Below are 25,099 nucleotides of genomic sequence, written 5' to 3' on the forward strand. Positions count from 1 at the left end.
CTGTTTTATTCTGGTTGTGGTTAATAAGTTAATGACGTTTAATATTTTAATTGGGCGTCATTTGCCTCCCAGGAGTTTAGTGGTCCTTCCCATCCTCCTGTCTCAACAAGATCTTGGCAAAAAGAACAGTCCTTCACCCAGAGCCAATTGCTTTCTTTACTTTGAACTTTATGCTAAATTTTAACTTTGGTGAGAAGTCAATAAGCTTACCAGAGAAGTGGTAATTCATATACAAAAACAATATCATGAAAAACCTCAGGTAACTATTACATAGATAAAGAACAAGGAGAAAAAAATCTTCATTATGCTGAATAAGACAAAATCATATCTCAGAATGCAAATATATACATTGTGATTTAGTTTTGAAATGGGTTTTATTTCCTTGGTTTGTTCCCATAGCTCTGATGAATATTTCTTACCTAGAATCCCCAAGTAATAGCCAGTAGTGAAATTTGCTTTGAAACCTCTGCTTGCCCTCCTCAGGTTTGTGATGAAAAGCACAGTCATCCTATTGGTGGAAGAAAACACGTCCTTCACAGGGCCAGGTCCTGTGTACACAGCTGTCCCCAAAGGAAAAGAGTCCATAAGCTGTTTGAATATTGGAGATAAGTGAAGTATTTTACCTTCTTCTTCTAGAGGTAGAACTGTGTGTACCATGGCTCACAAAAGGTGTGTAAACCTTCTTATTTATGATGCTTACTCTTAACTGTCTTATCTATTAGAATAAGAAAAACAATTCCAGAACAAAACAATTTCTGTCTACATTTATGTTGATATGCTTCTGAATTTTTTTCTTTGTATTTGTGTGGCTAATAAGAAGTAAAATAATAGATTGTTATTTTCCTTGATTATATAACCAGTGACCTTTTTAGAAACACAATTTAACCTGCAAATGAAAAAAAAAACACAGAATATGTTTACAAATGTATATAAAGGTCTAGATGAAATGTTTTCCAGTTCTTGCTGTTCCTGTAGAATTTCATTTCTGATTTATTCTGTATGGCACTGACAATCCATTTCAGAAAGCTGTGATCTAGAGATTTGTAGGATTTTAGATATGTCTGGGGAATTCTCACTCTTATTCTGGTCTCTCCCAGGCTTGGGACTCATGGTGAGTCATAATTTACTTGTCACAATTTTTATATAACAATATCCTGATTTAAAGAACTTTAAGTCAGATTTTATGATAAGCGATGAGTATGAGTCACTAGAACAGTACATAAAACCCTTTCTGTGGTGAGGCATTCTAGTTCATGCTTCCCAGTGATCATTTAAGCATCTTTGTAATTTAGTATCTGAATTTCCTAAATAAAAAATATTTCTTTCTTAAAAATGAATGGGTAAATGATATGATCTTATGTTTCTTTAAAAACACTTAAATGTACTAATATATATATTTTATTTTCCAGGCACAATTATTTTGCAAGCATAATTAAATAATAGTAATCAATAGCTATATAGAAAAGTAAGCATTGGTTAACTTTTTCATCATTTTCAGCTGTTGAGAAATAGATGATGCAGAGACAATAATAATCAAACTAACGATAAAACATAAAATAAAATAACTTAAAATATTTATAGGAAACAGAATTTGTATGTTATGGACAAAGAAAATATTATTTAATAATTATCACTGAATACCTAATATACACATATATCATAGAAATTACATAATAGTTTACACATGGTGTAAGTGTTTACAGTTAATTATTACCAACTTTTCAGAACTGTGACATACATATATCAATCCTGATTCACAAAGAATATTCTAAAAGGACACAATCTTTTCCCCATGGCAAACATGCCCCCATAATAAAACTCAGCATGTTCTGGGAAGACTTAGCCAAAGGGGAATCTTATTCAGAATATATTGTTTGAAAGGATTATTTTCAATCAACTGAATATTTTTAATAAGATACCCTGCTGTTATATTCTTGTCTCACCAGCTGTAAAGTGCTTGCATCTGCTTCAGTGTGCTCTCCCGGTAAGTCAAGATCTTGAGCTAGCTGACGTTCAGAGGTTCAAATTTCCGTCTTACCTAATAGCAAGGAGTCAGCTTCGCCCCCATCTCTCACTTCAACCACATCATGAATGTTTTCTAAATCAAATTCTTGAAAATGAAGTTGAATATTTTTTCCCTTTTCTGCATTTAAATTCCATATACCTTGAAGAAAACAGATAATGACAATTAATTTATATTATACATATTTGTATTTCTCTTGTTTATTTTCATTGTTTTGTATGTGTGTGCTAGGAAAGGTAATATATTGGTTTGGTCTGAAATATGTATTGCAAAAATTCAATAAAATTTGATAGAAACTCACCACAAATTCAATTTATTTTGTACAAAATAAAATATTCATTCAAATAATGTAAATGGTCACTTATTATTATAGTACAAAGTTTAAGAATGTCGGTAGGTATTAACATTCTACTTTGATTCACTTAATTTTCTTTCATTTATTTTGTATTCGGTGTGTGTATATGTGTGTGGGTCTGTGTGGGTGACTGTGTGTGTGCATGGGTGTGTGTGGGGTGAGCAGAGTGCATAAAGAATAACTTGATAGAGTGCTTTCTCCTTCCACCGCTGAGGCTCCAGGGACAGGGGACCTCACGTTTATTGTCAAGCCACTTACCTAACAAGCCATCTAGCCAGCAGCGGTACACCTAATTTTCCATGATCAAATAAGCAAACTTTGATATTTATTTGAAAGTGTCTCCATTCATTAAAATAGAGTGCATGCTGTTAATATTTTTAAAAATGTTGCCTGCCTCAACACATGTTCCTTGCTTTTATTAATTTCTGAGGTGATTTAGCATTCAGATTCTCGTCTGCAGCATTTCCCCTACAGTCCAAGTATGCTCAGTCACACTTAAGGAATCAACCTCTGTCTGCAGAGTACTGACCACTCCAAGTGTTTTCACTATGCCCTACATTTCAGAAATGAAAAGATATGAAGAACTATTTAATGTCTATGAAACACACACACACACACACACACACACACACACACACACACACGGCTGCCTGGAAAACTTCTAGGTCTTTTCTCTCCATCTTAGGTAATGGCAGCATCAATCTCTGACTCTCCTCTGACCCTGACCCTGTTTTTATTTTTTATTACATGCAGCTGATCTCCAGAAACTAAACCCTGATTACTATACCATTCACTCTAATTCAATTCTCATCAAATATTGCCTCAATCAGAATGCAATGTGCTGACACTTTTTTATTTTATGCACTCTGACCAAAATTTGGCTGCGTCTCAGCTTGCTTTGATACCTTAATCAGTAGAGTCTGTCAGAGGCCCTTTGTGGTAGACTACTTTCCCATTACCTGTCTTCTCTTGCTTCCAATGTCTATAGCATTTGCTCTTTTGAGTAAGGATTGAGCATCTTCCCTAACATTTCCTTGTTGTTTAGCTTCTTTAGGACTATAGATTTTAGTATTAAATCCTACATTTTATGTCTAATAACCACTTATCAGTGAGTATATATCATGTGTGTCTTTATGCTCCTTGGTTACCTCACTCAAGATGATCTTTTCTAGTTCACACCACTTGCCTGTACATTTTATGATTTCCTTGTTTTTAATAGCTGAGTAGTAGTCTATTGTGTAAATGTGCCACAATTTCTGTATTCTATAGAGCAACAGTAACAAAAACAGCATGGTACTGACAGAGAAACAGTCTGGAGGATCAATGGAATAGAATAGAAGACACAGCAATAAACCCACACACCTACGGATAACTTGATTTTGACAAAGAAGCCAAAACAATACAATGGAAAAAGATAGCATCTTCAACAAATGGTATTGGTCTAAATGGATGTCCACATGCAGAAAAAAAGCAAATAGATCCATATTTATCACTCTGCACAAAACTAAAGTGCAAGTGGGTCAAAGACCTCAACATAAAACTGGATACAATAAACCTATTAGAAGAAAAGGTGAGGAAAAGCCTTGACTTCATTGGCACAGGAGACAACTTCCTGAACAGAACACCAACAACACAGGCTCTAACATCAACAATCAATAAATGAGACCTCATGATAACAGTGAGCTTCTGTAAAGCAAAGGACACTGTTATCAGAACAAAATGTCAGCCTACATATTGGAAAAATATCTTCACTAACCCTACATCTGACAGAGGGCTAATAGCCAGAATATTTAAAGAACTTAAGAAGTTAAACACCAGCAAACCAAGCAATCCAATTAAAAAATATGGTACAGAGCTAAACAGAGAATTCTCAGTAGAGGATTATCGAATGGCAGAGAAACACTTAAAGAAATGCTCAACATCCTTAGTCATCAGGGAAATGCAAGTCAAAACGACCCTGAGATTTTACCTCACACCCATCAGAATGGCTAAGATCAAAAACTCAAGGGATGATGCATGATGGAGAGGATGTGAAGAAAGGGGAACCCTCCTCCATTGTTGGTGGGAACGTAAACTTGTACAACCACTTGTAAAATCAATCTTGTGCTTTCTCAGAAAATTTGGAATAGTGCTTCCTCAAGATCCAGCTATACCACTCCTAGTTATATATCCAAAATATGCTGAACTATATAACAAGGACATTTGCCCAACCATGTTTGTAGCAGCTTTATTGTAATAGCCAGAATCTGGAAATGACATAGATGTCTCTCAAGGGAGGAATGGATACTGAAATTGTGGTACATTTAAATTTAGGTATTTCAACATTCCCTATTATTACCTCATTTGTGATAGGAGTCTAAACATGTTATCCTGGCTATATTCTTTTCTGAGTTTAGTATGTGTTTTCTAAATATGAAGATATTACACTGGCTGTTTTTAATCTTTCCATTGGCTTTGTTCTATGAAACTTCAAACTTTCTGTGTTTACTCCAGGAATTATATCTTGTGCAAGGAAATTGACGAGAGGTAAATATCTGGAGCAAAGTTGACTACATCAAGGGCATTACTTGTATGTTTTTATGCTCCAATTACAATAGTAAAATGATTCAAAGAATAATTGAACGAATTGACTGAAATCATTCCTGGTGAACATCATTAGTTTGACTTCACTTAAAAAGTTAGCAATGAAAGTTGATGAAAGGGGAGGAGGTCCTCCCCAATCAGTGGACTTGGAAAGGGGCAGGAAGGAGATGAGGGAGAGAGAGTAGGATTGGGAGGGAAGGAGGGAGCAGGATACAGCTGGGATACAGAGTTAATAAAATATAACTAATAATAAAAATAAAAAAATTAAAACAAACAAACAAAAAGAAAGAAAGTCTTTGCCATAAATTTAAAAGGAGGAAATCAGGGGAGGGTATGTGGCAGAGTTTGGAAGGAGGAAAGCAAAACAGAAAATGATGTAATTATAAATACTCTGATAAATTAAAGAAATAATTAAAGAATTATTTCATAGAGAGAGGTTAATGTGCCCATTTGACAAATTCACAGTCTACTTTGCTATTTCAAGACGGATCTAGCCTTGTTATTTACATTTTCTTCGATAACCTGGGAAAGAAAAGACTCACAGAAAGCTTGATTAGGGTAGATGTCTGGAAAGTTTGGAGAACTAAATGTTGTATTTGGCTCCCATAGTTCAAAAGGTCCTCCGCAGTCAGCTGAAAGAGATTAGGAAAGAATCATTAACAGCACCATTCCCATTCCACAGAGGTCATATTAGATGTCAGACATTGTACAATTACATTTCCTACAGTGCTAGTTCTGACAGATTCATTTTACACTTTGTATAGCGTGCTAGATAAATGATGTTAGTAGACTGGTGTGTCTACTACAAAAGTTCTCAAAAACTTTACAATCTTCTTGCCTTTATAAGTTTTCAAGAGACTGTAATAGTGTTTAGGATTGCCCATATTTGTTTGATCAAGGGAAAACATTCTGTGAAACACAAGGAAAAGAATAATAGCTGCAGAAAAAAACATGAATGTTTATAATGTACAAATCCCAGCTCTGCCACCATTCTACAAGGGCCATGGTGGAAAGTCGCTGATCTAAAGCTCTGAATTTCCTATGATTTAAAGAAATCCATTATTCTTAAAGTATTAGTTGAAAATGTCACTAAATGTTGAAATATCTGGTAGCCAGGAAACATTTGGTAACATCTGAGCAGGGGGTCTAGGTCCTCTCTATGCTTGGTCTTTGGTTGATGCATCAGTCTCTGCAGTCCCTGCTGGGTCCAGCATTTTTTGGCTTTGTTGGTCTCCTTGTAGGGCTCCTGTCCCCTCTGTGTCCTTCTTTATCCACTAGTTCCATCCATTGACCTGCAAATTTCATGATTTCCTTGTTTTTAACAGCTGGGTGGTATTCCACTGTCTAAATGTACCACAATTTCTGTAACCATTCTTCTGTTGAAGGACATCTAGGTTGTTTCCAAATTCTGGCTAATATGAATAAAGCTGCTATGAACAGTTTAGCAAATGTCCTTGTTGTATGGTTGAGTATTTTTCAGATATATACCCAGGATGGTATAGCTATGTCTTTTTTATTATTTTTCATCATAATCATCATTATTATTGATATTATTATTATTATTATTATTATTATTAACTTTGAATTCCAGATGTTGCCACTCCCTCATTTTTTCTCGGTCTCACCCTCCCTCCCTCTTCTCCCACTTTGTCTCTCCTCTAGTCAACTTATAGGTGAGGACCTCCTTCCCTATTATCTGAACAGAGACTATCAGGTCTCATCAGGACTGTCTGGATCCTCTTTTCTGTGGCCTGGCAAGGCTGAACCAGGGGGAGGTGATCAAAGAGCAGGCAGCTGAGTTCATGCCAGTGACTGCCCCTGCTCCCCTTACTAGAAAACCCACTTGAATACTGAGCTGTCCATGGGCAACATATAAGTAAGGGGTCTAGGCCCTCTCTATGCATGCTCCTTGCTGGATTCATTAGTGTCTGCAGGACCCCTTGGGCCCAGATTTTTTGGCTCTGTTGGTCTCCTTGTGGAGCTCCTTTCCCTTCTAGGTCTTTCTATCTTCCCCTTCTTTCATAAGATTCCCCACACTTTTCCCAAAGTTTGGCTATGAGTCTCAACAACTGCTTTGATACCTTGCTGGGTAAAGTCATTCAGAGGCTCCTTGTGGAAGGCTCCTGTCTTGTTTCCCTTTCTGCTATTTTGAATGTCTACCCTCTTTGCCATTCTGCATAAGGATTAAGCCTCTTCCCCAGTGTCTTCTTTGTTGTTTAGCTTCTTTAGGACTATAGTAGGTTTATCCTATTTTATATGGCTAGTATCCACTTATAAGTGAGTATATACCATCTGTGTTTTATTCATAAATAGCCAGAATCTGGAAACAACCTAAATGTCCTTCAAAGAATTGATACAGAAATTGTACATTTGCACAATGGAATACCACCCAGCTGTTAAAAACAATAAAATCATGAAATTTGCAGGCAAATGGATGGAACTAGAAAAAATCATCCTGAACTATTCCCATTTTTTTTTTTTTTTTTTGAGAAAGTGCCAGATTGATTTCCAAGGTGGTTGTATAAATTTGCACTCTAGCCAGCAATGGTGTAGGATTCCACTTTCTCCACAATATCTCCAGCATGTGTCATTCCTTGAGGTTTTGATCTTAGCTATTCTAATGGGTGTGAGATGTTATCTCAGAGTCATTTTGATTTGCATTTTCCTGATGACTGAGAATGTTGAGAATTTCTTTAAGTGTTTCTCCACCTTTTAATATTCCTCTGTTGAGAATTCTCTGTTTAGTTCTTATCTCATTTTAATTGGCTTATATGGTTTATTGGTGTTTAATTTGGGGGGGTTCTTTTTATCTCCTGGATTTTAGCCTTCAGTCAGATGTAGGGTTGGTGAAGATCCTTTCCAAGTCTGTAGGCTGTTATTCTGTTCTGACGACAGTGTCCTTTGCTTTACAGAAACTTTTCAGTTTCATGAGGTCTCATTTATTGATTGTTGATCTTACAGCCTGTGCTGTTGGTGTTCTGTTCAGGAAATTGGCTCCTGTGTGAATTTGTTCAAGGCTTTGCCCACTTTAACTTCTAACAGTGTGTCTAACTGTTGTGGTCTTTGATCCGCTTGGACTTTACTTTTGTGCAGGATGATAAGTATGGATCCATTTGCATTTTCTACATGTAGACATCTTAGAATCCTAATTTTATTTTTGGACACTAATTTTAATCCCTGTTACTACTGTGATACCTAAAAATGAGTTAAAGATTGTAAGTAATCTGATTTAAGTGTATGGGATATTTTCCTATACACTAGTGAAGACATACAAGGGTAGAATTTTCTTTGTTCTCAATAAATTAGAATTCAGAGTGGGATAGTTTAGCTAATTGGGCAAGCGATGTTCATGCAGTACCTTCCCTTATACCTTCTGTCTAATAGTAGTTTTCTATCAGCCTTCTTTCCCCAAAGCACTTGAACTTTTTGTGAATGTGTACAACTTGTTTGAACCTAAATGTCTATGTTAGCTATTCCTGAGTGTGAATGCATGTGTATTTGTCTATGTTATATGAATGCATGAAATTTCATATGCAAATTGTGTGTATATGAGTGTGTGCAAGTTGCATATGCACATATTTTAATGTGAGATTGTGTGTACATACATGCACGTGTGTATAAGCATGTTTGTATTTGTTTGCATATGTAATTTTACACGTGGATGCAACATTTGTGTAATTTTGTGAGGTTGTATATGCTTTGTGTGTTGTTTCCATGGATAATCATGTGTGTGCATGTACGAGAGTGTGTGTACACATGTGTGACTGTATATGATTGTGTTTTATGTGATAACATGTTTTTGCATATATGTGTGTTTATGTGAATGTGTATAGGACAAATTTGTGTGAATTTGTACATAATTACATTTATCTCTATTCATGTTAGAGTGTCTGTGTATTCATTAGTGCATATTTCTGTTAGTGGGTGTGTTGACATATGAACAATTTGTTTGAGTTTAAATATCTATATTATATATTCATAAGTGTGAAGGGGTGTGTGTGTATATTTTGAGTACATGTACACTTATGTGTGAACTTGTGTATGCATGTGTGTTTACGTGTGAGTAATTTGCATGCATCACTGTGTTTCAGCTTGTATGTGTTATGAGTTGTATGTATGTGTGCATGTGCATGTATGCATGTGTATATATATATATATGTATATATGTTTTTTCTGTGGTAAATTGTGCACAAGTGTGTTTTCATGTGCACATTTCTATGGAAAGATTCGAGAATTTCTAAAGCAAACACTGCTAAGGACACATAGGTAATATTTTGCGAGGAGTTTAAATTTTTACGTAACTGAATCTAAGCAGTGTATTATGCAGTAATGATGAATAGATAGGGTTTTAATGAACTCACAACTAGAACTAAAATTATGTCAGTTGTAATTGTCCTAATCTGGCAGGACATTCACTTAGCACTTAGGCTGCAAGCAGGTATCTTATGAAAGTAATTTCTTTAAGGTGCTTAAGATGCCCATTTTGAAAGATAGTCAAAATATAATTTCACATCCAGTAACTGACCAGCAGAATTCCTCTGATCTTTAGATGAAAGTTGCTTCATTGGGTGCCTTTGTGTTAATGACTATTAGCAATTAGGAAATCACTTTGCCCCATTGTAGATATTACAGCACAACTACTTTTAATGGCAGTGTTGCCATAGTGTGGGTTTAGCACCTGATAGGAGAAGTGCCATAAACTCATGACACACGATTCTAGTAATTTCAAGCTATGCTATGCTATTGAATAACTGATGCCCAAACAGGCAATGAAAATAAGGCAGGCAAAAGGCCTGGGGGATTTTCAGGAACAGTATCAAATTCTCACATTTTAGTATTCCTAGTTCTGTTCTTTCAAATGTTTGTATTTTGATAAATCTCTTACTGTGCTACAGGGAGTGTCATTATCACAATGTGTATATGTCGTATTTTCCATGTTTTCAAGGATGGAGCTTGTCCTTGGGTGATTTTGTGAGTAACATCTGCTTAAGCTTGACACTTATAAGTTATGTGTCTATGTAGGTGTGTCCTGGAGGAGTGGGAGAGTCTAACTTTCACTCACAGTAATAGAGTTTGAGTTGAACACAGGTGAAAGAAGATAAAATAAGAAATACAGAATTTCAATTACTAATAGACTTCTGCTTGGTGCTCTTTTACGAGAGAAATAATAGATGCAACTTAGAATATGATAAATCATTTCGAATTTACGTGAAACAATTTTCAACATGCTCAATTATCATGTATTATTTTAGCAATAAGTAATAAATCTTTCAATGTTATATCAAACATGTTAATAAGCTTAGGTTATAAACCAAAATTAAACCTCACATGAAAATTTGAAGTTAAATTTTTGAAAAATAACAAATCTCATTAATTATTTAACCATTTATGATCAAATATTTTTTCTTTTATTTTTTCAAATATTTTTATAAAATCATGAAAAAATGATTTAAGTGTTTTTTCATGAATATTAAATTTAATTTGCGGTTAAAAATGTTAACCAATGATAATGCTACATGAGGCTACTTGTTTTAAAGGTAAAGTGGTGAAAACATAACAGAATAGGAAAAAGTTCTTTTTTTAATTTTATTTTTTTCTTATCAGTTACATTTTATTAACTCTGTATCCCAGCCGTGTCCCGATCCCTCATTCCCTCCCAGTCCCTCCCTCCCTCCCTCATCTCCACCGTGCCCCTTTCCAAGTCCACTGATAGGGGGGACCTCCTCCCCATTCATCTGATCCTGTTTTATCAGGTATCTTCAGGACTGGCTGCAAAGCCCTCCTCTGTGGCCTAACAGGACTGCTCCTCCCTTGGGGGGTGGGAGGTCAAAGAGCCAGCCTTTGAGTTCCTGTTAGAAATAGTCCTTGAAATTAAAAAAAAAAAAAAAAAAGGGCTGGAGAGATGGCTCAGAGGTAAAGAGCACTGTATGCTCTTCCAAAGGTCCTGAGTTCAATTCCCAGCAACCACATGGTGGCTCACAACATCTATAATGAGATTTGGTGCCCTCTTCTGTCATGCAGATGTACACGCAAAATAGAGAGCACTCATATGTAAAATAAAGAAATAAAAAAAAATTAAAAAAAATAGTCCTTGTTCCACTTACTATGGGAAACCAATTGGTTACTGAGCTACCATGGGCTACATCCGAACAGAGGTTCTAGGTTATATCCATACATGGTCCTTGGTTGAATGTCAGTCTCAGAAAAGACCCTGTGCCCAGATATATTTGGTCCTTGTGGAGCTCCTATCCTTTCCCCATCATACTAACTCCCCTTCTTTCATATGATTCCCTGTACTCTGCCAAAGGTTTGGTCATGAGTCTTTGCTTTGAAAACACTGCTAGAGTCTTTCAGATACACTCAGTAGACTCCTGTCATACGTTCAATGCACATCCCATCTGTCTTTCTAAATGAGGATTGATCATCTTACCCCATGTCCACTCTCTTTATTATCTTTTTTAGGTGTAGAAATTTCATTACATTTATCATATCTTATAGGTCTATATAAGTGAGTACATACTGCGTTTATCTTTCTCCTTCTGGGAAATTTCTCTCAGAATGATCTTTTCTAGATAGGAAAAAGTTCTTTGATGAAGGATTCCATGAGTGCAGTTAGTACTTGTGTGTGTGAGGGGTTGAATATTAAGTTAAACAAATGTAATAGATTGTTGGTCTCCAGGGAATGAAAAAGACAGCATGAATACTGACTGATTTCTGCATGGTTGTGTAGTAAATTTTTTTCAGATTAACTCTTACTGTGTGTTAAGAACCTAAAAATGGCTTAAACTAGGACACAGTAGATTTTTTTTTCTCTTTAAATAGTGACCATTAAAATGGTTAAAGCCACTTTTTCCTTAATTAGTTGAGAACGCCAAAAATCAGCCAGGGCCTGGCATGTCTACACTGACCATATTTCATTACAGAGTTTCAGATTTGTCTGATGTTTGGGCAAATATTAGCCTTTGTGAATGTCTCTCAGTACAGTACTCATATAGAAATTAATTGTATCAACATCACAGATGCCATTCTAGAGTTGATGGAGCAGAGACTAAAGTCCCACAGTAGAGGGATCCCTGCATTGTGAGGATTCATAAAACTAGACCCAAAAATAACCACAGGGAAGGAACAGGCACAAAGTTTTATTATTCACTCACCTGATGACATTTTCCTATTTAACTGTTCTGTAAAGAGTGAAAGGGAGGTTTTAGCCAGCCAACCATGGCTTTCTTTTATTTTTGCTTAAACAAATCAGTGATCTGGAATCACCATAGCTCTGCACAAATAGGACTTCCATTGACCTAACTGCAAAGGGCATTAGAAAAAATGTTGTTCTGAATGCCGTGATCGGTAATCAGCATTTTCTGTTATGTCAAACATTGGCTCAAAGTGAACCCCTTGGAAAGTGGAACAAGCACACTCTGGGCAGAGTTTAATTTTTTATCTTAATATAAGAAAGGTTATTTTAACAGTAAAATTTCCCCAGTGCTAAATATGCATAGATGCCAGTACATTGAGATATTTTCTTTCAGTGGCTAGAGTAGATATGATGAAAGCGAACAGAATATAGATTTTTAACATGAGCAACTATATTATAATCACTTATTTAATGTGCAATATTAAAAGAAAAATTATTTTAGATTTTATAATTTAAGTAATGTGATTTAGCTAATACTTTAAACATGGAGTGTCTGAGATTGTTCTTCGGAACCTTAGAAAAATCTGGCTTATTTAGTGGATAGAAGGGGCAGACCAACAGAAGAAAATTATGATTTTAAATGATTGCCACTCTAAATCAACAACAACAAAAAAAATGGTTCGGAGGAATTACTCATAAAACAAGTAGTGATTTTGAGAATTCTGAACATCCAATTTTGCATAAAATATCATATCCTATAAATGTAGAGGGCCTATACAGAGTAAAAATGAGAAGGCTATCTTTAAATGCCACCAACTCCAAATTATTAAATTCATATTGTTATTATCCCAAGATTTATTTTCAACAAAAATATTTATTTCAAAAACTGTTTCTATAACCGAAAGATAAGTATGAAAATAATCAACAGACATGTCTATTAATGTTTAGGTGTTATTATCAATTTATGTGAGACAAGAAACCAAACAGACACAGTGGAACACAGGCTGAATTGAGCACATGTTGAGAGACACAGTCATGTCTGTGCCCAATTGGTCAGAGGTCGCTTACTCCACCCCCAGACCTGGGAAAGAAAGAAGGAAGGAAGGAAGGAAGGAAGGAAGGAAGGAAGGAAGGAAGGAAGGAAGGAAGGAAGGAAGGAAGGAAAACCCACAAATTCTGTTTTTACCGGAATTTACTGCAATGTTGTCCTACCAGAGTTTTTCTCCCTCTCTTGCAGAAAGTACCACTTTCAGCCACATATTTTTTTATTAAACCTCGTCCTTCTCACACTTTCTACCACTTTCTCACATATTAACCACAAATAGTAAATTGTTTAATATATTTATTTTTATATCATATTAAAAAATTCACAAAACTCCTATATTGATACCTATTTTTGCATTTCTTATTAATTATTATTATTATTTATTACAATTTGTAGCCCAGCTGAGGTCCCTCCCTCATCTTCTCCCAATTCCACCCTCTCTCCCTCTTCTCTCTCTATGTCCCTCCCCTAGTCCACTAATAGGGGAGGTCCTCCTCCCCTTCTATCTGACCCTAGCCTATTATGTCTCATCAGGATTGGCTGCATTGTCTTCCTCTGTGGCCTGGCAAAGCTGCATCCCGAAGCAGGAGATGATCAGGGAGACTGCCACTGAGTTCATGCGAGAGACAGCCCCTTTTCCTCTTGCTGGGGAACCCACTTGGAATGAATGTATGGGCTACATCTGAGCAGGGGTTTTAGGTCCTCTCCATGCATGGTCCTTGTTTGGAGAATCAGTCTCAGAAAAGACCCCTGTGCCCAGTTTTTTGTTTGTTTGTTTGTTTGTTTGTTTCTGTTGGTCTCCGTTTGGAGCTCCTGTCCCCTCCAGATCTTTCTATCTCCCCCTTCTTTCATAAAATTCCATTCATTGATATTTCTTAAGGTTCGCTGACAGTGTCATTCACAGAGCAAATATCTATAAGTTAAACAAATGATGGAAATATTGCAGAACTCAGAAAACATCTAAACCTGTCAATATGCCAGCAGAGTGTAGACAAGGCTTCTTTGGGGGTTACACTGAACGGTTAAGATGGCATCATGAGGCCACTATAAACCACGTCGTTCTCTAATGACAGCTCATTTGTTAAAAGATGTCAATACCAGCCACTTTTTGTAGGACTTCAGGTTTGTTAAAGCCACTTAGCCAAAAACCAAAACAAAACAAAATGCCTCTTAAATAAAACAAAAACAAATACATATAGTCTCTCGCTGTGTGTGTTTATCTGTGTATCGTGTGCCTATGTATCCATGTGTATGCATTCTATGTTGAGCTGTGAAGTTCAGGGGACAACTATGGGAGTCAGTTCCATGTTTCTTCCATATCAGTCCTATACATCCAAACCCAGGTCATCACGTTTGCTGGCCAATGCCTGCTTTATCTACTGAGCACTTTTGCCAACCTCTTTTGTATTTTTATTATTTATTTATTTTATATTTCTAAACAAGTTTTTTTCATATTCATAATGCTAATTTCAATCCAGTATGACAAGAGATTTGATGTATTATAGATGTTATTTTAATGTTTATATATTTGAGATTCTTGAGTTATTTCAAGTTATGACATTTTTTCTATTTTGTGCTTACTTCTATTTGTTTTATTTGTTTGTTTTATTATTTTAATTTGAAGCTTGTAATGGAAAACATACTTTTTGAGTATTTTTTTCTTTTAATTTTTATTATTGGTTACATTTTATTAACTCAGTATCCCAGCTGTATCCTGCTCCCTCATTCCCTCCCAATCCCACCCTCCCTCTTTCATCTCCTCCTGGCCCCTTTCCAAGTCCACAGATTGGGGAGGGGTAAGATGATCAATCCTCACTTAGGAAGACAAGTGGGAGGTGCATTGGACTTAGGAGAAAACAAATGACAGGACAGGAGCCTACCTCAGAGGGCCTCTGAAAGACTCTACCTAGCAGTGTATCAAAGCAGATACTAAGACTCATAGCCAAACCTTCAGCAGAGTGCAGGGAATCATATGAAAGAAGGGGGGATTAGTATGACATGGAAAGGACAGGAGCTCAACAAGGACCAAATATATCTGGGCACAGGGGTCTTTTTTGAGTATTTTAAGTGTTTTAAGACTGATACAAAATGAGAAGTGGAAATTCTGTGTTTGAGTTCAGATATATGACAGAGTATATTTTTGGGCTTTCTCAGCTTCCCATGATCATAAGACAAGAAGGCTATTGCCTCAAAAACATAGCCCTGCACTAAAAATATCTTAATACAGGGACAGTAGTTGTGTTATATAAGGTAATATACCTTATTAAGAATTATTATAAGAAATATCTCTGTGGTTCTCCTTTTATAGCCTGTCCAGTCCATGACTGGTAAAGGGATGTGTTCCTTGTGCATAGGTAAGATAAATGGTATAAAAGTGTCTTCGAAATTTAGTCTTCCCAATTTGACCTAAGAACAGATTTAGACATAAGCTCCATTTTTTTTTTTTGAGTTAAAAGTTCTTGCAGGGTTGAAAATCTCAGTTATTGCTCAGCTACCATCTTCAAACAGCTACTGACAGAGGCATCATTTCAGAATAGAAATATTTTCCATTCATTAGGGCTGTATGTTAAAAGTTCAGGCTTAATATTTGCTATCAAATCATTCTAAAATAGACTTGTTGATTTTCAGTCTTGACTGAGCTATTGCAATCTTCAAGGCTTTCCTAAAAAAGACAACGTGAACCCCAGCAATCCTTCCTCCAGTGACAGCAGCACCTCATTTATCATGTCCAATAAGTCACCGGAGCTTGTATTTTAGTGAGAATGAAATAAAAATTAGTACTATCATTAATTTCAAGAATTAAAATTACTCAAAAAAAAAGATTTTAAATGTGGAAACAACCAAATAATAATGACTCTGTGTATTCACTGTAACTTAGTTAATTGGTTAGTTATAATTTCACTTATGGTCTCTAGATAACTTATTTGAAATCATATCAGGCTGAGATAATAAAAATAATCCAAAACTAGATATATTCATTACTTAGGGAGTGCAACAAATGGGGTTACTTACTAGGAAGCTCTGGTGGAGGGGTGGGGACCAAGGTTGGCTCTGGATAGAGACTCTCACCACAAATTCCTTTCGTTAAGCTTATATCATCCAGGGCTATTGTACTCCAACCAGGGTTTCTAAAAGCATTGATCACAACCTGAAATTCAGAGAGGCATATCATGTTATTCTACTGTAATAATTTCTGACTTCTGGGGATATCTCCATCCCTGACTTCAGGCTATCCTACAGAGCAATAGTAATAAAAACTGCATGGTACTGGCATAAAAACAAACTGGTTGATCAATGGAATTAAATCAAAGATCCAGAAATAAAGCCACATACTCAAAATCTTAAGTGACGGCACATGCTGGCGAGGGTGTGGAAAAAAGGGACACTCTTCCATCTCTTCCATTGCTAGTGGGAGTCAAAACATGTACACCCCCTTTGAAAATCAATCTGGCATTTCCTTAGAATATTGGGAATAACTTTACCTCAAAACCCAGGTATACCTCTCCTGGGTATATACTAAAAAGATGCTCTGCCATGCAACCAGGACACTTTCTTGCTCAACTACATTCATAGCAGCTTTACTCATAATAGCCAGAATCTGAAAGCAACTTAGATGTCCCTCAACCAAAGAATGGATAAAGGAAAATCTGTGCATCTAAAGAAACTAAGCAAGAGAGAGGACCCTAACAAAAACGGTCAATCCCCATCCTGAAAGGCAAAGAGGATGGACATCAGAAGAAGAAGAAAACAGGAAACAACCTAGGAACCTTCTACAGAGGGCTTCTGAAAGACAGAAGAAGAAAACAGGAAACAAACTAGGAACCTTCCACAGAGGGCCTCTGAAAGCCTCTGCCCTAAAGACTATCAAAGCAGATGCTGAGCCTGATGGTCAACTGTTGGGCAGAGTGAATGGAATTTTATGTAAGAAGTGGGAAATAGTAAGAGCTGGAGAGGACAGGGTCTCCACAAGGAGAGCAACAGAACAAGAAAATTTGAACACAGGGAACTTCCCAGAGACTCATACTCCAACCAAAGCCTATTCATGGAGATAACCTAGAACCCCTGAACAGATGTAGCCCATGGCAGTTCAGTGTCCAAGTGGGTTCCATAGTAATGGGAAGAGGGACTGCCTCTGACATAATCTGATTGGCCTGCTCTTTGATCACCTCCCCCTGAGGGGGGAGCAGCCTTACCAGGCCACAGTAGAGGACAATGCAGCCACTTTTGATGTGAACTGATAGACTAAGATCAGAAAGGAGAGGAGAACCTCCCCTATCAGTGGACTTGGGGAGTGGCATGCATGCAGAAAGGGGAGGGAGGGTGGGACCGGGAGGGGAGGAGGGAGGGGCTTATGGGGGGATACAAAATGAATAAAGTGTAATTAATAAAATAAAATAAAAAATAAAAAAAGAAAAAAGAAAATGTGGTACATTTACACAATGACATACTACTCAGCTATTAAAAACAAAGAAATCATGAAATTTTCAGGCAAATGGATAGAACTAGAAAAGATCATCCTGACTGAGGTAACCTAGAAGCAGAAAGACACACACAGTATGTACTCACTTTTAAGTGAATTTTAGACACACAGTACAAGATGAGCCTACTATGAGGCAGAGACCCATTGAAGATAAGTAACAAGGAGGATCCAAGTGATGAATCATAACTTGGAAGGGGAGATAGAATAGAAAGAGGTAATGACTGAAGAGGGGAAACAAGTTAGGAAAGGAGGCACAGAGAATTCAGTGGGTGGAGATCAGACGTGAGGAGAGCAAGGGCAAGAGGACAGAAGCCTGTAGAGAAGAGAAACTAAGAGTGGAAATATCTCTGTGACAAGCTGAGACCTAAGTAAGGGTTGGCTCCAGAGAGGGTATGAGGGGGACTCAAGCAGAGACTCCTCATAGCAGAGACCATAGAGACTGAAGAAGACACCCTTTAACTAGATGTTAAACTAGTTAACTTTACCCTAGTAAAGGGCAGGGATCACCAACCCTTCCACAAATACTTTGACCAAAATTTACCCTGTCTACAAGATCTGCAGAGGTAAAGACAGAGCAGAGATTGAGGGAATGCCTTTCCCAACCAAAGATGCACCCAACTGGAGAGTGCCAACCCCTGACAACATGAAAGAATGATGCTCTGCTAAGCTTGCAGACTTGAGCCTATCAGAGTTGTCCTCTGGGAGGCCTTACCCAGGAGGGCCTCAACACAGATGCTGAGACTCACAGCCAAACATTGGTCAATGCAGAGGGAGTCTTGGAGGACAGTGGGAGGAAAGAGAAAAATACCCAGAAGTAACAGGAGTTCCACAAGTAAAACAGCAGAGCCAAATAACCAGGGCCCAGAGGGGTTTGCTAAGACTGAAGCATCAACCAAGGACCATACATAAACTGGACCTAGGCCCCCTACAAAGATGTAGCAGATTGGCAGCTTAGGCTTCAAGCGGGTCCTCTAGTAAGGGAAATGAGTGCTGCGTTGGAAACAGACTCACTTTCCCGCAATGAGATCCCTTAAAGCCTGTCAAGGGGAAGTGGATACCTTCAGTTCTGATGCTGGGATGGATGGAAATGGAACTCCCCTTTTCTGAGGAAAAAGTGGAGAGGGGAGGAGGGTGGAAGAGAGGATGACTGAGAAGGGAAAAGGAAGGGAAGGTGCTACAAGGATGTAAAGTGAATAAAATAGATAAATGAGGAGGAAAAAGAATTTCTTCAAATTGAAGAGAATCACTAGGTTTGCCGTGTCCAAGGCTTTGCAAGTAGGAAGAACAGTTGAGAGATGGTCTCAGACCAGCTGAGCTGCCTGGAAAAGGCACTCTCCAACCTATGAGGAGTTAGTTTTAAGTGTCCAGCTTTTGTGACCCATCATCTAAGCCTTGGTTATGCACCTGTCTTTGAGGCATTCCTGGTCCTATAAGTAACCCCTCACCCATATTCCTTTAATAACCCAAATATAGCTCACTTGTTCACTAAGTTGGACTTTGTTGGTATACTTACTTTGGCCTTTCATTGGTTTCCTATCTGGGGTGATTAGATATTACTTTTTAAGAGAATTTTCAGGTTTTTTTTACATCCCAAGGATCCCCCCTCCCTCCTAAATATTACTTTGTATATACCTGAGATTAGTGTTATTCAACATAATATAACAATATGTGATAGTAAAGTCTGTGTGATGAGAATTATTTCTTTTCTTTTTTTCCCAAGACATGGTTTTCTTGTGTAGCCCTGGCTATCCTAGAATTCACTGGGTAGATCAGATTGGCCTCAACCTTACAGAGAGCTACCTGCCTGTGTCTTCCAAGCGCTGTTATTAATAAGGTGTACACCACCACTACCCAGCTGGGGATTATTCTTAAAATTCTGTATTCAGCCCTTTCCCCTGTGGTTAACCAAACCATAGGAGTTCAATCAGGAATAAGTAATTGTCACTGAATTTGAGATGTGTTAGCATCTTTTTGCCTGGTGAGCGAAGTCCAAAGTAATGAATCATTATGAATTTAGAAAAGAACCTCAATGGCCAGGATTGCCTGAAGAAATACTGATTTCCTCATTTCATTCATGTTTCTTTTGATTGATATTCCATTTTTTAAATTTGAATTGTCAAATAACAAGCAAAATTGGAGAAGAAAAAGTCATAGTGAAAACTAGAATAAGAAAAAGTAAAGGTGTAACAGGAAGTATGCAGACAAGAATCACTGCTTATGACTGCCATAATCTATGTCAGAGGTTCTAAACTTGTGGGCTGTGACCCCTTTGGGGGTCAAACAACCTTTTCTCAGGATCACATGTCAGATGCCTACATTATAGTTCATAACAGTAACAAAATTATAGCTATAAGTAGCAACAAAATAATTTCATGCTTGGAGGGGTCACCAGAGTATTGAGGAGCTGCATTAATGGGTGCAGTATTAAGAAAGTTGAGAACCATTGCTCTATGTCATAGAGGATATATCCCTCTGAGGATGATGTTTTCTATTCAAATATACATCTTCTGAAAGTGATACTAACTTGTTTCAAATTACTCAATTAAAACAGTGTTAATTTGATCAAACTAATAGGCTGCATTATCCTATACTTTAATTGCAACAACCCTCAGGAAATGAAGACATTAAATTCTTATCTGGAAAAATTAATTCAACTTAATGCAGAATAAATGATCAGAGACTCCCTAATGATACGGCTCATAGAATTTCTCTTTAAAGGAAATCTACAGAGATTAAGTCAGAGTGGAGTCAATTTGGTGGATATTGATGGACATGGTTGTATTATTAGGAAAAGATAATTATCTAGAGCATGTTGAGTTGAACTACGTGGAGTTTGTGAAATGGTAGAAGTCACCATAATGCAGAAAAAAGCATTGCTGAAATGAGATAAAGTTGCCTTCCTTTCTCTGGGTCCCATGGACTATAATAAGTGGTATGTTAATATTGCAAATTATTACTCAAAAGTGTTATTTAATAAATCAGTGATGAAATCTCCTAAAAACCAAAATAGATTAGAAAAGAAGAAATTTACCTAGCTTTCTCCCCAAAATTCTTTATCACATCATTTTAAAGTATACTCATGCCTTCACCAAATTAACAAAACAAAACAAACAAAAACCCACCACCAACAAAAAAAAACATAAACAGAAATTAAAAGTATTTTTACAAACCTTAAATTCTTCTGTTTCATTTAATGTGACTTGACCATAATTCCAATTCATCCCATAATTTCCTTTCCTTTGAAAAACTGTCTTGTCTGTTGTTTCACCACTGCTGATATGAAGGCTTAAGTTGTAGACATTTTCACAACACATATAATACCTAGTTTGGAAGTCAGTAAAGATGTTTAGACTCCAAGACCACTGCATAATTTCATTTTAGCTTTTTCTACTCTCTTTTCTTGTATATCAAATATTTTTGCTTTCCTTGGCTGTTTCTAGGGGAATGGTTAGGGAACCTATCAACACTTTGCTGTTCTAGCAATTAAAAACAAACAGAAGAGGACAATGCAGCCACTTTTGATGAGAACTAATAGACTAAGATCAGAAAGGAGAGGAGAACCTCCCCTATCAGTGGACTTGGGGAGGGGCATGCATGCAGAAAGGGGAGGAGAGGGTGGGATCGGGAGGGGAGGAGGGAGGAGCTTATGAGGGGACACAAAATGAATCAAATGTAATTAATAAAAAATTTAAAAAAAGTTAAACAAAAAAAAAACACAAACAAAAAATGCAATGGTACGTTCACTAAGACTTTAGCCAAAATCTTAGTGAAATTTGAGCCTGCTTCTATAATCAAAGTTTGCTAGCCATTTACAAAGATAACATTTAAGCAAATCTTTACCAGAAGTTAAGGAAATGACTAGAAAAACGTACCAGAAACGAAGGCAGACGGGCTCCGATGTGAGATCTAAAGAGAGGCTTGAAAGCCCCACTCGTTCTCTTCTCCATCCTTGTTCAGTTGGTGTAGAAATGTAAAATCCTGTAAAGACGACCAAGAACTTTTACTTTCTTCAGGGATGTAAATGTTAAAATGTAGCATCAGGACATGCATTTATGCACGTTGGATCCTAGACTTGGGTCCAGAATAGTTGATTCTGTCATAATAAATTGATTAGGAGAATCTCTCAACTCTGGGCTGCCCACTTTTATTCTAATTTTCTATGCATTCATAGCTTGACAGATGATCAGCAGATGGCTGACTTCATGTAGATATTCTGATTAGGTAGCTCATGAGCTACACAATCATTTAAGAACACATTTGATGACGAGGCTAAGTATTCCAAATACTGGTCTCATATCCTATTGACTACAATGCGTATCTTTACATAAGAAGGTGTTTGATTTTCTATGGGCTTCATATTTCTGTGTTCCTTTGAATGATAACTAATCAGATCACAGAGGAGCAGGCAGCATGCTAATCCATATGAAAGCTTTTGAAACAGCACAAGATACTGCGTAAGTGCTTTCTGGTCTAGAATCATTATTCCAGCCAATGATTTGAGTCTTTCCAAGTGTGTGAAATATGGTTAGTGAAGAATATCTTGACTATTCCCTTAGGGGAATTTACTTCATTCTTAGTTTGAAACCCATATATTAAGACAGAAGCAAGAATCATGCAGCAAACCATGATACAACGCAGATGAAATATTGTACTAAGAGAATTTGATTGCAGTGAATTTTTAATGAAACGCTCAAATACGTTTGCTTGAAATCAACATCTTCTCTCCTCGCCTGTCAATAGAAAAGTAAAGCATATAAAGTGCAAACTCACTCATTTGTAATGTGCAGAGTAAGAATAAGGCATGAAGAACAAATGCAAGTAGAGCTGCTTATAAACGTATACTTAGTCCAAGGAGGCAGAAATTATTCAGAATAAATGAGTTTTCTATCAGGATGAAATAGTGGACAAATGACTTACACATGTAGCATATGCACATGCACTGGATTCATATTGCAAAATGGAAGATAAAATAAATGTGTCTAAAGCGTTTATGCTAGTAACAGATGACTCACATTTTATGTATGTTGTGGCACTTTATGAATATTTTAGCTATGCCTGTGCTCACTTATTCAAAGCTACGAATAGGATCAGCTTCAGATTCACAGCCTGAGTCCCCGCATCTGTTCTCCAAGCGCCCACATCCAAACTCATTTTGCATTCATCTTGATTTTCAGTTGTTTAGGGCATAATGAGAAAGAAGTACTTTGTGAAGCACTTATTTATTTATTATGCACAGATATATTTCTAGTGAGCTGGTAGTTTTGTGCAGAAGCACACAGCCTGTTGCTATTTCTGTTTGTCCATGTTCGCACATCAAGTCAGTCTACTAGTTATAATTTAAAATATATTAAGCCTGTTTTTCACTCATTTAATAGTGATATATTTAGAACTGATCATACAATCAATGTATGAATTTATGTCCACATAAAACATCATTAATTATGGAAACTATGGTACTTTTCATATTTTATGCAAATAAATTAACATAGTAAATGTCATGCAACTATAGGTATTGTCATATGTAAAATGATATACTATACGAAATTATTCCCTAAGTCAGACAAATTATTCAGCCAACAAAAGAGAAAGTAAATTCCCTATAAAATGATGAGAGTATGCAATGTACATTAAATTTAGACCAGTCACCCAATTATTCTTCAGTTTAATCTATGACATTTTGATATGGATCACTATGTATTTAACACATACAGGAAGCAACAGGAACACTCAAAGGTAACACATTTGATTTAAACCTCATTAGATTTTTTTTACAGCCTAAGAGATTTTCTAATATAGAGAGTTAATGTTTTATGCACACCAATTTTCTAACTTTTATCTCTGGGATAAAATACTTTTTTTTTAATTCCAAGGACACTATCATCTCTCTTCTTAGGTCTTTTTTAAATTGACCGTATTTTTTTTTTTTTGCATTAGGTAATTTGAATATCCTATAAACTTAACTTTGCACCTTCATGTGATGAGCTCTAAATTAGCTGTACATCTAGCTGTTTATACTCACAAGGGATGACCCTGTGTCTGACTTTTAGAGCTGTCCTTTTTTTGACAGGGTCTTTCATTGGGTTGGGGCTTGGATGATTTTGCTATTCTAGCTGATTGGGAGCCCAAGATATCCTCCAGTTTCCTGTTTAGCCCCTCATCATCTTGTGGGATTGTAAGTACTTTTTATAGAGGTGCTGGGGACTCTAGTTCAGGACCTCATTTTTGCCTGGCTAACACTTTGTCCATTAAGCTAGTTCTCTAGGCATGTAGTACGTACTTACTAAACTTGATAAACTTGGGAAAAATGAGTACTATGTTTTTTACTTTTGTATTTTCTATTTGGGATCAGTAAATTCAGTTTAATATATTCTTGTTATACCAATTTGACTTTCCTTTATATTTATTAAAGCCCCACAAAGAATGATCATTAGACATTTTATGTTACCATGTGAAATTTCTATGGTTAAATGATAATTTTTATGAAATTTGTTTTAGATCTCTTGAAATTAACCTTAAGTAAGCCTCGAGCCAGAAAATTAAATAAAGTTTGCACACAATGAACTTTTTCTCAAGTCGTTACATTTTTCTTTTCTTACAACTTTCTTCCATCACTTTTGCCACTTGTTTCTTTATGAGCTGAATTCAAACTCTCTCGAGTCAACACCCCAACTGAAGCTGTAAATTCTAGGCATGCATTGATGCTGATGCAGAGAGCAGAGCCTGGGGAGGTGGTTATGATTCCTAGAAAGCTGGAGGTCTCTTTAAGGAAGAAACTCACTAAAGTGGCCTCATGAGCCCTAGCATGTATAAAAGATAAGTACTAGGTAAATATCACTGAGTGTTTTAGTATAAAGATTGGTCTCAATTCAGTCTTTTTAAATGCTATAAAGTAGTTCTGCTTTCTAAAATTTATTACAACTAGAAATATAAGGAAAAACAAAACAAAACAAAACAAAATAACAAAGAATGATTCCCTGCACTCTGGTTTGGTTATGAATCTTAGTATCTGCTTTGATACACTGCTAGATAGAGTCTTTCAGAGGCCCTCTGCATTAGGCTCCTGTCCTGTTACTTGTTTTCTCCTATGTCCAATGCATATCCCATTTGTCTTTCTAAGTGAGGATTGATCATCTTACCCCGGTTCCTCTTTTTTGTTTATCTTCTGTAGGTGTATAGATTTCATTATGTTTATCATATCATATAGGTCTATATGAGTGAGTATATACCATGTGTGTCTTTCTCCTTTTGGGATACCTCACTCAGAATGATCTTTTCTAGATCCCACCATTTGCCTGCAAATTTCATGATTTCCTCGTTTTTGATTGCTGAGTAGTATTCCATTGTGTAAAAATACCACAATTTCGGTATCTATTCCTCTGTTGAGGGACATCTGGGTTGTTTCCAGGTTCTGGCTTTTATAAATAAAGCTGCTACAAACATGCAGGGAATCATATGAAAGAAGGGGGAGTTAGTATGAT

The 25,099-nt window shown here is 36.6% G+C and overlaps 1 protein-coding gene across 5 annotated transcripts in view; it reads right to left on the minus strand.

The window, feature by feature from the left end:
- The window catches only part of Tmprss15 (transmembrane serine protease 15), a 130,808-nt gene that overhangs the window by 50,391 nt on the left and 55,318 nt on the right, over positions 1 to 25,099 (minus strand). For all 5 annotated transcript variants that reach the window (XM_060370672.1, XM_060370671.1, XM_060370670.1 and 2 more), the window contains 6 exons: positions 21,494 to 21,599; positions 20,792 to 20,942; positions 16,154 to 16,289; positions 5,504 to 5,593; positions 2,039 to 2,164; positions 420 to 560 (listed from right to left, as the gene is read on the minus strand). In XM_060370672.1, the coding sequence (XP_060226655.1) occupies positions 420 to 560; positions 2,039 to 2,164; positions 5,504 to 5,593; positions 16,154 to 16,289; positions 20,792 to 20,942; positions 21,494 to 21,599 (750 nt within the window). The remainder of the gene's footprint in view (positions 1 to 419; positions 561 to 2,038; positions 2,165 to 5,503; positions 5,594 to 16,153; positions 16,290 to 20,791; positions 20,943 to 21,493; positions 21,600 to 25,099) is intronic.

The sequence above is a fragment of the Meriones unguiculatus genome, chromosome 17 (assembly GCF_030254825.1).
Source record: "Meriones unguiculatus strain TT.TT164.6M chromosome 17, Bangor_MerUng_6.1, whole genome shotgun sequence".
NCBI lineage: Eukaryota > Metazoa > Chordata > Mammalia > Rodentia > Muridae > Meriones > Meriones unguiculatus.